Raw genomic sequence first — 12,657 nt, 5'->3', positions numbered from 1 at the left:
TGGTTAAGACTGCATGCTTCCACTGGGTTCAATCCCTGGTCTGGGAACTAAGATCCCACATGCAGCATGGTGTGGCCAAAAAAGATAAAAAGTAACAAATAAATAAATAACTTTTTAAAAAGAATAGTGGAGAGGGTTGCCATACTCTCCTCCAGGAGATCTTCCTGACCCACGGATCAAATCCATGTCTCTTACATCCCTTGCATTGGCAGGCAGGTTCTTTACCACTAACACCACCTGGGAAGCCCATATGTGTGTGCGTGTGTGTATATATATAGATATAGTCTTTTTCATATTCTTTTCTATTATGATTTATCACAGGACATTGAATAGTTCCCTGTGCTATACAGTAGGACCTTGTTTATCCATTCTCTATGTAATACTTCACAGCTGCTAATCCCCAACAACTCCAATCCACTGCTCCCCAACCCTCCTGCCCCTTGAAAACCACAAATCTGTTCTCTGTGTCTGTGAGTCTGTTTCTGTCTCATAGATAAGTTTATTTTGTCGTATCTTACATTTCACATGAAGTGATATCAGGCGATATTTTGTCTTTTTCTGACTTACTTCACTTAGTTTGAGAATCACTAGGTCCATCCATGTTGCTGCAAATGGCATTTATTTCATATTTTTCTATAGCTGAGTCATATTCCACTGAGTATATATTCACATCTTCCTTATCCATTTGTCTGCAGATGGGCATTTAATTTTTCCCATATCTTGGTTATTCTGAATAGTGACAGATAATACACTGTTTCACTCTATCCTCTCCCAAGTCTGCAAGGTGGCTATAATAAGGCCATAAATTTTATATGTTCTCTATGATTTAATCATTGCCACAAACTGTGAGGTAGGAATTATTCATTTACAGCTAAGAGATGAGCAAACTGAGACAGAGATATTCACTTACCAAAGCCACAAAATTAATAGTGCAATACTCAGGTAAGAAAAGGCAGAGGAACCAGAGATCAAATTGTCAACATTCTTTGGATTGTGGAGAAAGCAAGGTAATTCCAGAAAAACATCTACTTCTGCTTCATTGACTATGCTGAAGCCTTTGATTGTGTGGATCACAATTAACTGTGGATAATCTTTAAAAGACACAGGTGTACCAGACCACCTTATCTATCTCTTGAGAAACCTTTATGTGAGTCAAGAAGCAACAGTTAGAACTGGATATAGAACAAATAACTAGCTCAAAATTGGGAAAAGAGTATGTCAAGGCTATATATTGTCACCCTGCTTATTTCACTTCTATCCAGAGTACATTATGCAAAATACTGGACTGGATGAATTATAAACTGGAATCAAGATTTCCAGGAGAAATATCAACAACTTCAGATATGCAGATGACACCACTCTAATGGCAGAAAGTGAAGAGTAACTAAAGAGCCTCTTGATAAGGGTGAAAGAGAAGAGTGAAAAGGCTGGCTTCAAACTCAACATTAAAAAACTAAGATCATGGCATATGGTCCTATAACTTCATGGCAAATAGAAGGGGGAAAAGTGGAATCAGTGCGAATTTTACTTTCTTGGGCTACAAAATCCATGTGAAGAGTGACTGCAGTCATGAAATTAAAAGACATTTGCTCCTTGGAAGGAAAGCTATGACAAACCTAGTGTGTGCATGCTAAGTCACTTTAGTCGTGTCCAAATCTTTGACTTTACGGACTGTAGCTGGCCAGGCTCCACTGTCATGGGATTCTCCAGTCAAGAATACTGGATGGGTTACCATGCTCTCCTCCAGGGGATCTTACAGACCCAGGGATTGAACCCACATCTTCTGCATCTCAAGTGGATTCTTTACTACTGAGCCACCAAGGAAAGTGAAAGTGAAAGTTGCTCAGTTGTGTCTGACTCTTTGCAACCCCATGGACTATACAGTCCCTGGCATTCTCCAGGCAAGAACACTGGAGTGGGTAGCCTTTCTCTTATCCAAGGGATCTTCCAAACCCAGGGATTGAACCCAGGTCTCCCCCATTGTAGGTGGATTCTTTACCAGCTGAGCTATAAGGGAAACCTGGACAGTGTGTTAAAAAGCAGAGACATTACTTTACCAACAAAGGTCTGTGTAGTCAAAGCTATGATTTTGCCAGTAGTCATGGATGGGATGTGAGAGTTGGACCATAAAGAAAGCTGAGCACCAAAGAATTGAAGCTTGTGAATTATGGTGCTAGAGAGGACTCTTGAGAGTCTCCTGGACAGCAAGGAGATCAAACCAGTCAATCCTAAAGGAAATCAACCCTGAACATTCACTGGAAGGACTGATGCTGAAGCTAAAGCTCCAAAACCTTTGGCCACATGATGCAAAGAGCCAATTCATTGGAAAAGACTCTGATGCTAGAAAAGATAGAAAGCAAAAAGGAGAAGGGGATGGCAGAGGATGAGATGATTAGATAACATCATCTACTCAATGGACATGAATTTGAGAAACTCTGGGAGAGAGTACAGGACAGAGGAGTCTGGCATGCTACAGTCCATGGGGTCGCAAAAAGCTGGACATGATTTAGCTACTGAACAGGGGCTTCCCTGGTGGCTCAGAGGTTAAAGTGTCTGCCTGCAATGCGGGATACCTGGGTTAGATCCCTGGGTCAGGAAGATACCCTGGAGAAGGAAATGGCAACCCACTCCAGTATTCTTGCCTGGAGAATCCAATGGACGGAGGAGCCTAGTGGGCATGGGGTCACAAAGAGTTGGACACGACTGAGCAACTTCACTTTCACTTTGACTTTAGCTACTGAACAGTAACAGCTTGTTTCCCTGCAGAACAGGAGATGTACTTCGTGACTTACATAAGGCAAAACTTTGTTTCCAAGCTTAGTTTATTTTAATCACTCCAAACACCCTTAGCATAAGCCTGAGAATCTAAAATACACTGTTGGGCAAAGGTATTACTTCTCTCAATTCTCCTACTTTTTGAATGAATCTAGTTGAGTCCTCTTAATTCCTGCTGGTGTCACTTAACCTATAATGAATAATTTGATGGACAGAAAGCCAACAAACAAAAAACTGCTGCTGCCATCTCAATGGTCTGCTTTACTCAGCTATCAAAATGCCGTGTCCCCAACTGACAGAAAATACCTTATGTTCCAGGTACTCAGAAATTGAGGGCTTGTTCTAGGATTTTCATTACTCAATAGGACAGATTTCATCCTTATCAGGAATAAAATGGTATGGAGTTAACAAATCCTTATTACTAGAATTAGAGGAACAATTATTCATTAGATTCTCTTAGCTCTCAGTGACAAATCCCATTGTGTTATAGGCATAAAACTGGGACTCAAAAATCTCTCTCTCACACACACACACACACCAGTCCAGAGACTGATGAAAATCCAATTAAATTTTCATTTAACTATGTATTCTTTCAAGAACTGTGGCTGTGTCTTGTTTACCATTCTAGCATCTGGTCCACAGCCTGGCTCAGAACAAGCATTCAATAAATACTTGTTGAATAAATTAGCAAAATCTGTAGATGCATATAATTTTTCAAATTTTATTGAAATATTAGTTGATTTACGATGTTATGTCAATTTCTGCTGCACCACAAAGAGATTCAGTTACACACACACATACATATATATTCTTTCAAATTCTTTTTCTTTTCATCTTCTTTTCCATTACGCTTTATCACAGGATACTGAATATAGTTCCCTGTGCTATACAGTAGGACCTTGCTGTTTAGCCACACTATATATAACACTTTGCATCTTTTAATCCCAAGTTACCAATCTTTCCCTCCCTCACCTACCTTCCCCTTGGCAACCACAAGTCTGTTCTTTATGTCTGTGAGTCTGTTTCTCCTTAGTAGATACATTCATTAGGTACATGGTAAAGTGATTCAGTTATTCATATATGAGCAAGTGAAGTCGCTGAGTCGTGTCCGACTCTTTGTGACCCCATGGACTGTAGCCTACAAGACTCCTCTGTCCATGGAATTTTCCAGGCAAGAGTACTGGAGTGGGTTGCCATTTCCTTCTCCAGGGGATCTTCCCGACCCAGGGATCGAACTCAGGTCTCCCACATTGCAGGCAGACACTTTACCGTCTGAGCCACCAGGGAAGTCCCTTATTTGTATATATACACATACATATTCTTTTTCAGATTATTTTCCATTATTATCATAAGATATTGAATATAGTTCTCTGTGCTATACAGTAGGACCTTGTTGCTTATCTATTTTCCCATATTTGCCTGTTTTTAAAACTTTTCTTTTTTTAAAACTTAGCTGGTTTTGGCTGCACTGGGTCTTTGTTGCTGCCCCCTAGTTGAGGCGTATGGACTCTTCCCAGAGCAGGGATTGAACCCGTGTTGAACCCTGAACTTCAAGGCAGATTTTCAACCACTGGACCACCAGGGAAGTCCTAGTATGTACCTGTTAACTCCAAATTCCTAATTTATCCCTCCATTGGCCTTACATGGAAGCCAAAAACTACAGCTAAGAAGCAGAAACTACCTTTACTCATGGAATGAACTCTCCAATTTGTCATATCATATTCCTACGATAGGTTTTTTTTTTTTTTAAGTAAAATATTCTTATAACCACATCTTCATTCAAAGAAAAGGGAAATGTAGATTAAGAGGGTGTATGAAAAGCAGAACATTGAATGGTGTTTAATACAACTGCAAAATTTGTGCATGGAAAGAATACATCTTAAATCAGAATTATGCAACAACTCTAGAAGGCAACTGACTTTGCAGTCCCTCATCTAGTTCTTCTGGATCCATCATTATTGGAGATGTTGAATAGTACTGCATCTCCTTTAAGCTTTGAATTGATGTTAAAAAAAAAAAAAGTCTCTCAAGTGGCTGCTCAGTTCAGTTCAGTTCAGCCGCTCAGTCGTGTTCGACTCTTCGCGACCCCATGAATCACAGCACGCCAGGCCTCCTGGTCCATCACCAACTCTGGGAGTTCACTCAGACTCACGTCCATCGAGTCAGTGATGCCATCCAGCCTCTCATCCTGTGTTGTCCCCTTCTCCTCCTGCCCCCAATCCCTCCCAGCATCAGAGTCTTTTCCAATGAGTCAACTCTTCACACGAAGTGGCAAAAGTACTGGAGTTTCAGCTTTAGCATCAGTCCTTCCAAAGAAATCCCAGGGCTGATCTCCTTCAGAATGGACTGGTTGGATCTCCTTGCAGTCCAAGGGACTCTCAAGAGTCTTCTCCAACACCACAGTTCAGAAGCATCAATTCTTTGGTGCTCAGCCTTCTTCACAGTCCAAATCTCACATCCATACACGACCACAGGAAAAACCATAGCCTTGACTAGACGGACCTTTGTTGGCAAAGTAATGTCTCTGCTTTTGAATATGCTATCTAGGTTGGTCCTAACTTTCCTTTCAAGGAGTAAGCATCTTTTAATTTCATGGCTGCAGTCACCATCTGTAGTGATTTTGGAGCCCAAAAAAATAAAGTCTGACACTGTTTCCACTGTTTCCCCATCTATTTCCCATGAAGTGATGGGACCGGATGCCATGATCTTTGTTTTCTGAATGTTGAGCTTTAAGCCAACTTTTTCACTCTCCACTTTCACTTTCATCAAGAGGCTTTTGAGTTCCTCTTCACTTTCTGCCATAAGGGTGGTGTCATCTGCATATCTGAGGTTATTGATATTTCTCCCGCAATCTTGATTCCAGCTTGTGTTTCTTCCAGTTCAGCGTTTCTTATGATGTACTCTGCATATAAGTTAAATAAGCAGGGTGATAATATACAGCCTTGATGTACTCCTTTTCCTATTTGGAACCAGTCTGTTGTTCCATGTCCAGTTCTAACTGTTGCTTCCTGACCTGCATACAGGTTTCTCAAGAGGCAGGTCAGGTGGTCTGGTATTCCCATCTCTTTCAGAATTTTCCACAGTTTATTGTGATCCACACAGGCTGCTACTTGCTTCCAATTTTACTTTAAAGGTCTAAGAAAAATTCCAGGACATTGTCATAAAGTTTGTGCAGACTGTCAGTTTTAAAAAAAGTCACAACTTAAATGTTGAGAGTTAGGCTTTATTCGGCAGAAATTTTCAGGGCTTAAGCCCAGGAGGCAGCATCTCAAGTAACCCTGAGAGAACTGCTCCGAGGAGTGTGGGGAGGAGTCAGGTCATATGGAGGTTTGCAACAAAGGGCAGGAAGTCTGAACATCAAAGGTATTTTTGTGAATTAAAGAAAACCAGATATCTTGAGTCAAGGAATTTGGTGATTTTCTATACATGAGAAAATGAAAGTTTGGGTTTATGGAAATCATTTCTTTTGTATGCATCTCAGCTATCTAGGGCCAGTATCCTGCCTCTTTCCCTCAGTGCTAACCTTAGCAAGTGGCTGCGGGATCACAGGTTGTTCTTCTTGGTTGCCCTGGAGGCCTAGAATCACTGATGACTGTGGCATCCTTGTTTATTGATATGGCAGGAAATACTCCATTTCTCAAGACCTATTATAAGACTGGATTCAGGCCTGAAAGAAATAGCCCAAACTTAAGTCCTTCCATCTCTTATTGTACTCTTCACTGAACTTTAGTTTTCAAAAGCCCTTCGGGTTCTGTCTCAGCAATTTAAATGCTGTGAAATTGGTGGGGTCAGATAGCACAGATAGGGAGGACAATGGGGCCCAGAAGGCTGAGTGCCTTGCTAGGAGTTAGACAGACACTTGATGGAAAAGCAGGCACCAGACCCTGACCCCTCTGCCTCCCAAAGCCTTCTGGAGATTGGACAGAAAAACAGGTGGCCGGAGAAAAGAAATGGAAATGAAAATAGATCTCAGGAGAGGTGGAGGGTTTGGAGGGGAAAGGAAAGTGCATAAGAAGGCAGACATTGAGAGGTAGAGATAAGGTAGTAGAAAGGGTGAGGGGCTGCTTCCAAGGAGAGTGAGATAAGGCAGCATATCTGGGGCTTCCGGTGAACCTCATTCCCTCAGTGGCAAAACTAGACCAGAGAGGAGGAGGTTTGCTCAAGGATGTCCAGTACTTTTCCACGTGGACACTGGAACCTGAATCCAAGTCCTCTGATCCCACTCATGGGATCTTCCTTTGGTTGATCACAGAGAAGATGGGCCAGAGGGCAGAAACCCGAGAAGGCCTGAGGCAGGCAGGGGCAGAGTCCCAAAAGGAGTGGACAGAGAGCTCTGCCTAAGTCTGGCAGAGCCCAGGTGGCCGAGTCCCAACAATTTTCATGAGCCCCTAATCTTCCAGCTTCTGGTTCGAAGGCGGTGAGGGGAAATGCCTCCCACCCCTGGCCCAGTATTCAGGGACTTTCAGAGTGAGAGATGGTCAAGGGCTTTTGGAAACATCATGGGAGCAATCAAACATCAAACGACTGATATTTCTGAACGGCCACAATTTCTTTTTTTTTTTTCTCACAATTTCTTAAGAAACATTCTGAAACACTAGAGATGAAAATGGTTAAAGAGCAGGCAAAATCTGTCGAGTGGCATTAGGGAGTTACCGAAGCATTCGGAACCTCTTGGCTCTGAGGTCTATTCAAGGGTCATAAGTCTGGAAGATCCTGACTTTAGTTCAGTTCAGTCACTCAGTCGTGTCTGACTCTTTGCAACCCCATTGACTGCTGCATGCCAGGCCTTCCTGTACATCACCAACTCTCAAGAGTTTACTCAAACTCATGTCCATTGAGTCGCTGATGCCATCCAACCATCTCATCCTCTGTCTTCCCCTTCTCCTCCTGCCTTCAATCTTTCCCAGCATCCGGGTCTTTTCAAATGAGTCAGTTCTTTGCATCAGATGGCCAAAGTATTGGAGTTTCAGCTTCAGCATCAGTCCTTCCAGTGAATATTCAGGACTGATTTCCTTTAGTATGGACTAGTTGGAGCTCCTTGCAGTCCAAAGGACTCTCAAGAGTCTTCTCCAACACCACAGTTCAAAGGCATCAATTCTTTGGCGCTCAACTTTCTTTACTCTCACGACTCTCCTATCCCTACACGACTACTGGAAAAACCATAGCTTTGACTAGACGGACATTTGGCAAAGTAATGTCTCTGCTTTTTAACATGCTGTCTAGGTTGGTCATAACTTTTCTTTCAAAGATCTATCCTGCCTTCGCCTAACTCCAAAAGGCGACTTGTCCACACAGTTCCTGGACTATTTTCGGAAGTGTTCGGGGTCAGCACGAGAGAAGGCGCCCTCTGGCGGCGGAAATTATCACTATTTCCATCCCACCCCAGCACCTGGGTTGGGCCGGCATGCGCAGACGCAGTTGCGCGCCGGCGGCTGTTCAGACCGGATGTGGGTGCTGCTGAGGTCACTTCCGGCGGGTGACGGTGCGGACGGGTCAGAAGCGTAGAGGCGGCGGCAAAATGGCGGCGCCTGAGGAGCGGGATCTAACCCAGGAGCAGACAGAGAAGCTGCTGCAGTTTCAGGTAGCAGCGAGCACTCGGTGCAGCGAATGTTGCCGCGGGCTAGGGAGTGGGTCCCTAGAGGAGCCCAGAACCCTGCTCAGATTGGGCCCGAGATTCTTCTCAGACCAGCAGACGGCCCCCTCCCCCCCAGCCGCCAACTGCCCTGCTAGGTGCCCCCGGCCTCCGAACCTCTGTCTGTCCCCGGCCTTCCAGGAATGGCTGCGGCCAGACCTGCTCTCGCTCTCTCTCATCGGAGGGTCAGCTCTCCAGGTTCCCCTTTAGCAGTGCCCGTCCTTAGCCATCCTTTCCAACCAGGTTACCGGTTGGACCCTCTCCGCCCACGACTCTGGATCCGCTGAGATGCTTAATCCCCACCGTGGAGTTGGCCTCGTTTCGGGTCTCTGTTAGAGCTTTTCACCAACTTCCCCATGCCATTTCTACAAACACTGAGGGCTTTTTAGGTGCCAGGTCCTGTGTTGGGCGCTTTGGTAGGGCGGGGGCAGAAACGGCCCCCACCCTAAAGGTGTGGGAGGACACCTCGTATTGAAACAATGCAGCGTTGTAAATGTCATCTGTGCCTTCTGAAGGGGGTTATTTCCTGGAGCTGATTCCTGGACTCACGCGCTTGACTCTGAGGAGGATGGACGGTACACTTGCTGCAGTCTGCCTCGTTTTAGTGGATGTGTAGGTTAAACACTTTTGACACTAAACACCTTATCCCTTAGCTGGAGAATCCGGTTGGAGGAAACTTAGGTTACCTTGGCTCTGTGTTACCCTAATGGGTACCAGTTTATTTCTGCGGTACATGTCTTGAGTGTTTACCCCCTAAGGACGTTGTGGAGATCACAGTGAGTTTATGGATGTTTAAAGGGCTTCATAAACAGTAAACTTCTCTCAAACAGTATTGCAACTGTTAATCCTTATTTAACTTAGGGTAGAATTAAAATTAGTGGTGCACCTATTTCCTAATATAAACTGTGCTAAGTGTTCATTAATTCCGCGATGTTTACCAAGAACTGTAGTGCTCAGGCCATAACACCAAATGGTTAGAATACCATTTATTGAGTGTGGTGGTCTAAGTACTTTGCTGAAACACTTAGCACACTAATGCATTTTATACAAGAGTTTAATTGTTTAATACAACAATTGTATTTAATACAGTGGCCCTATGAGATTCATATAGTCACAATCTCTGTTTTAAAGATGAGGGATATGAGGCTTAAGAAGTAACATGCCTGGTTTACACAGCTAGTAGGTTATGGTGTCAGATTTAAAGCCAGGTCCCTTGCATTTCCTCAGCATTTCCTGAGTTCTTGAGGTGATGCTGTGCAACACGTGGGAGTAGCAGTGTACAGCTGAAAGTGGAATGCCAGTGCTCTAATACTGTCTTTTTTTTTTTTTTCCTTTTTGTAAGTTCTAGCTTTTCTGTGGTTTCCTTGATTTCGCTGCAGTTAATTTTGAAGTGTTTTCTCTTAAATCAAGCAGTGGGTTGGAAGCGTATAGATTGGAAAATACTGTCATAGGAGTAGTTGACATTTGATTGGAGTTCTGAGTAGAGAAATTGATGATACAGCAGATTAGAATTAGAATGAATAAAGAGCGAACAACTAGCTTCCACTTCCTGGTAGACCACTAATTTCAGAGTTTTGTTTAACTTTGGCAGATCATTTTATTCCTTACAACTCTTGAGAGATAAGCCCCTGTATGGTTTTAAAGTGTAATGAGGTGATGTGAACCGTAAACGAGTCATGAAGTACTAAGTCTGGTCCTGGAAGAACATGAATATGTGGTAGCATTTCTGAGATAAAGTGCATGGGAACCTCTGTTTTTGTCTTCACTGGGTATTTCTATCAATAAGAGAGGTGAGTAGCAGGTTAGAATTGTATTAAGATTGCTTTATTTAATAAGGCAAGTACATTTTACATTTGTGTGTTCTCTAAGCAATTGCTTGGATCAGGTTCACCATCCAGATTAACCATTAACACTCTGAAATTTACTAGGTGTCAAGCATTATACCAGGTATTTGATGTACATTAACTCTTTTAAACCTTTTCATAACACTGTAAGGTGTTAACCCCAATTCAGTGTATTAACGAAGAAACAGGTTCTGTGAGGCCAGGTAACTTGCTGAAGTAGTAAGTGACAGAGATTTAGAAATCCATACCCATAGCCATCTTGCCTATAAGCTAATGGAGAAGTCAGATATATACATAAATAATCGATATTTTTCAGTGTATTAGTGCTCATAAGTATAATAAACATAGGGGTATAAACCAAGGAAATTTAGGGAATAATAGTATTGATGAAGGTGGGAGGGGTAAAGAAGTTGGCTTAGTAGTTACCATTAAGTTTCTACTGTGCCTCAGGCATGGTGCTAGACAGTTTATAACCATTATGCGTAATTCTCACAATAGCCTTGTGAAGGTGCCACAGGTCGTATGCCTCCTAGGTAGGGAAATGGGTCTATTGAAGTATTTTCTCCAGATAATTAAGCTATTAAGCAGTGGGGATGGAATTAGAATTAGAAATCTAGTGGGTCTAGATCTGAACTTAAAGGCTGGACTCCTTCCACTGTTCTTTGCTACTTTGAAGGAGGAATGAAATAACTGGAGGTGGGCAGGAATATGTTCATAGCTGAGAGATGACTGTGAAATAATGTGGAATGTGTTTGTTGTGATGGATTTCAAGAACTGGAAGTTTAAAATAAGACTGGAAAGGTAAATTAGAGCCAGATTTTGGAGGCCTTTCAGAGCAATGTTCAGTGGTTTAAAGTTTAATCTGTAGGCATGAGGAGCCACCAGAGGTTTTTTTCTAACTCTCGAGTGAAATGACACTGGGTTTCAAGTTTGCTTCACTAAAAGTATGGAGCGTGTGCTTGGACTCTCCACAGGGATCAGAGCAGATGATACTGCTAGGAGTCGGTTTTTAATAATGTTGCTTCATTTTATATATTGAAATTAGCAAAAAGTAAAATATTTTGGAAATCTCAGGTTTCTTCTGTTTTACCGTTTTTGTGACATGTGATTTGATTGGAACACCTTAGGGTATATTTAGCAGGTTCTGAGTCCGTATTATGTCTTTTAAGATTTTTCTAGTTATTTTCTCCTCTTTATTTTGGATCTAGTTGAATATGAGTAAACGATGCCATATTTGTTTTAGGTGCTTCAAATGGGAAATAATGGGTTTTTAGAGGAGCTAATGCAAATACGGGGAAGGTCATTTGTATTGAAGTCCATTTTTCCAAGTTTCCAAGTGTAGCAGACTTGCGTGATGTACTGCCTCTAGGTTTTGTTTGAACACCTGGAGAAGAATGACATGGGCAAAGAGAAGGGACTGAAGGAGCTATGCGTGGCCAGTAGAGGAAGAGTTCTTTTCTTCTTGTACAGGAGTATGAAATTTGAGGTTTGAAGGTGTATTTATTTTTATGTTGTTTGAACACTTACTGGGCTCCCCTGGTGGCTCACATGGTAAAGAATCTGTCTGCAATGCAGGAGACCCAGGTTCAATCCCTGAGTTGGAAAGATCCCCTGGCGAAGGAAATGGCAACCCACTCCATTATCCTTCCCTGGAAAATAGCATGGACAGAGCAGCCTGGCAGGCAGTAGTCCATAGGGTCAGAGTCAGACATGGAAGACTTGACTGACTAACACACACACAGTTATCGAACGTTTACTTATCCAAAGTGCTCTAGATGCATTGTATCATTAAGTCCTCCCAGTAAGCATGGTGTAGGTTCTGGTGTTGGTGAGTAAACTAGGATGAGGATATAGTTTACCTAAGGTTAGTATGAGCTTAGAATCCAGAAGTCTGGTTCTCTTTCCTGTCACCTAACACTGCCTCTCTGGCTTTAGGTTTTGATTTTGTTTTCACCTACAGGTGAGTGAGTAGGGCCAGTGGAAATAGTATGGGACACTTTTAAGACAGAAAACACAATAAAGAAAGTCCAAGAGTGTGATTCTAATCCTGGAAATCATCGCTAACGTGAATTCTCTTAATCTCCTCTACATGAAGATGGACTTTTTAAGGAGAAGGGAAGAAGAATCCCCCAAAGTGGGAATGAACAAGGAGCACCATTCTCTCACTTCCATACCCACAGGTAGGAGAGAGAAAACCGGAGAGGGCTTCAGTTCAGTTCAGTTCAGTCGCTCAGTCGTGTCTGACTCTTTGTGACCCCATGAATCGCAGCACGCCAGGCCTCCCTGTCCATCACCAACTCCCGGAGTTCACTCAGACTCACGTCCATCGAGTCAGTGATGCCATCGTAGCCATCTCATCCTCTGTCGTCCCCTTCTCCTCCTGCCCCCAATCCCACCCAGCCTCAA

The 12,657-nt window shown here is 42.9% G+C and overlaps 1 protein-coding gene across 1 annotated transcript in view; it reads left to right on the top strand.

Annotated features, from left to right (window-relative positions):
• Positions 1-8,254: 8,254 nt before the first annotated feature.
• Positions 8,255-12,657, top strand: part of FAF2 (Fas associated factor family member 2) — a 71,702-nt gene continuing 67,299 nt past the window's right edge. Inside the window, exon 1 of the mRNA XM_010846591.1 lies at positions 8,255-8,356. Coding sequence (XP_010844893.1) covers positions 8,294-8,356 — 63 coding nt within the window. The 5' untranslated portion in view covers positions 8,255-8,293. The remainder of the gene's footprint in view (positions 8,357-12,657) is intronic.

The sequence above is a fragment of the Bison bison genome, unplaced genomic scaffold (genome assembly GCF_000754665.1).
Source record: "Bison bison bison isolate TAMUID 2011002044 unplaced genomic scaffold, Bison_UMD1.0 scf7180017864238, whole genome shotgun sequence".
NCBI classification, from domain to species: Eukaryota; Metazoa; Chordata; class Mammalia; order Artiodactyla; family Bovidae; genus Bison; species Bison bison.
The sequence above is the reverse complement of the archived record's forward strand: the minus strand, read 5'-3'. Positions and strand labels throughout refer to the sequence as shown.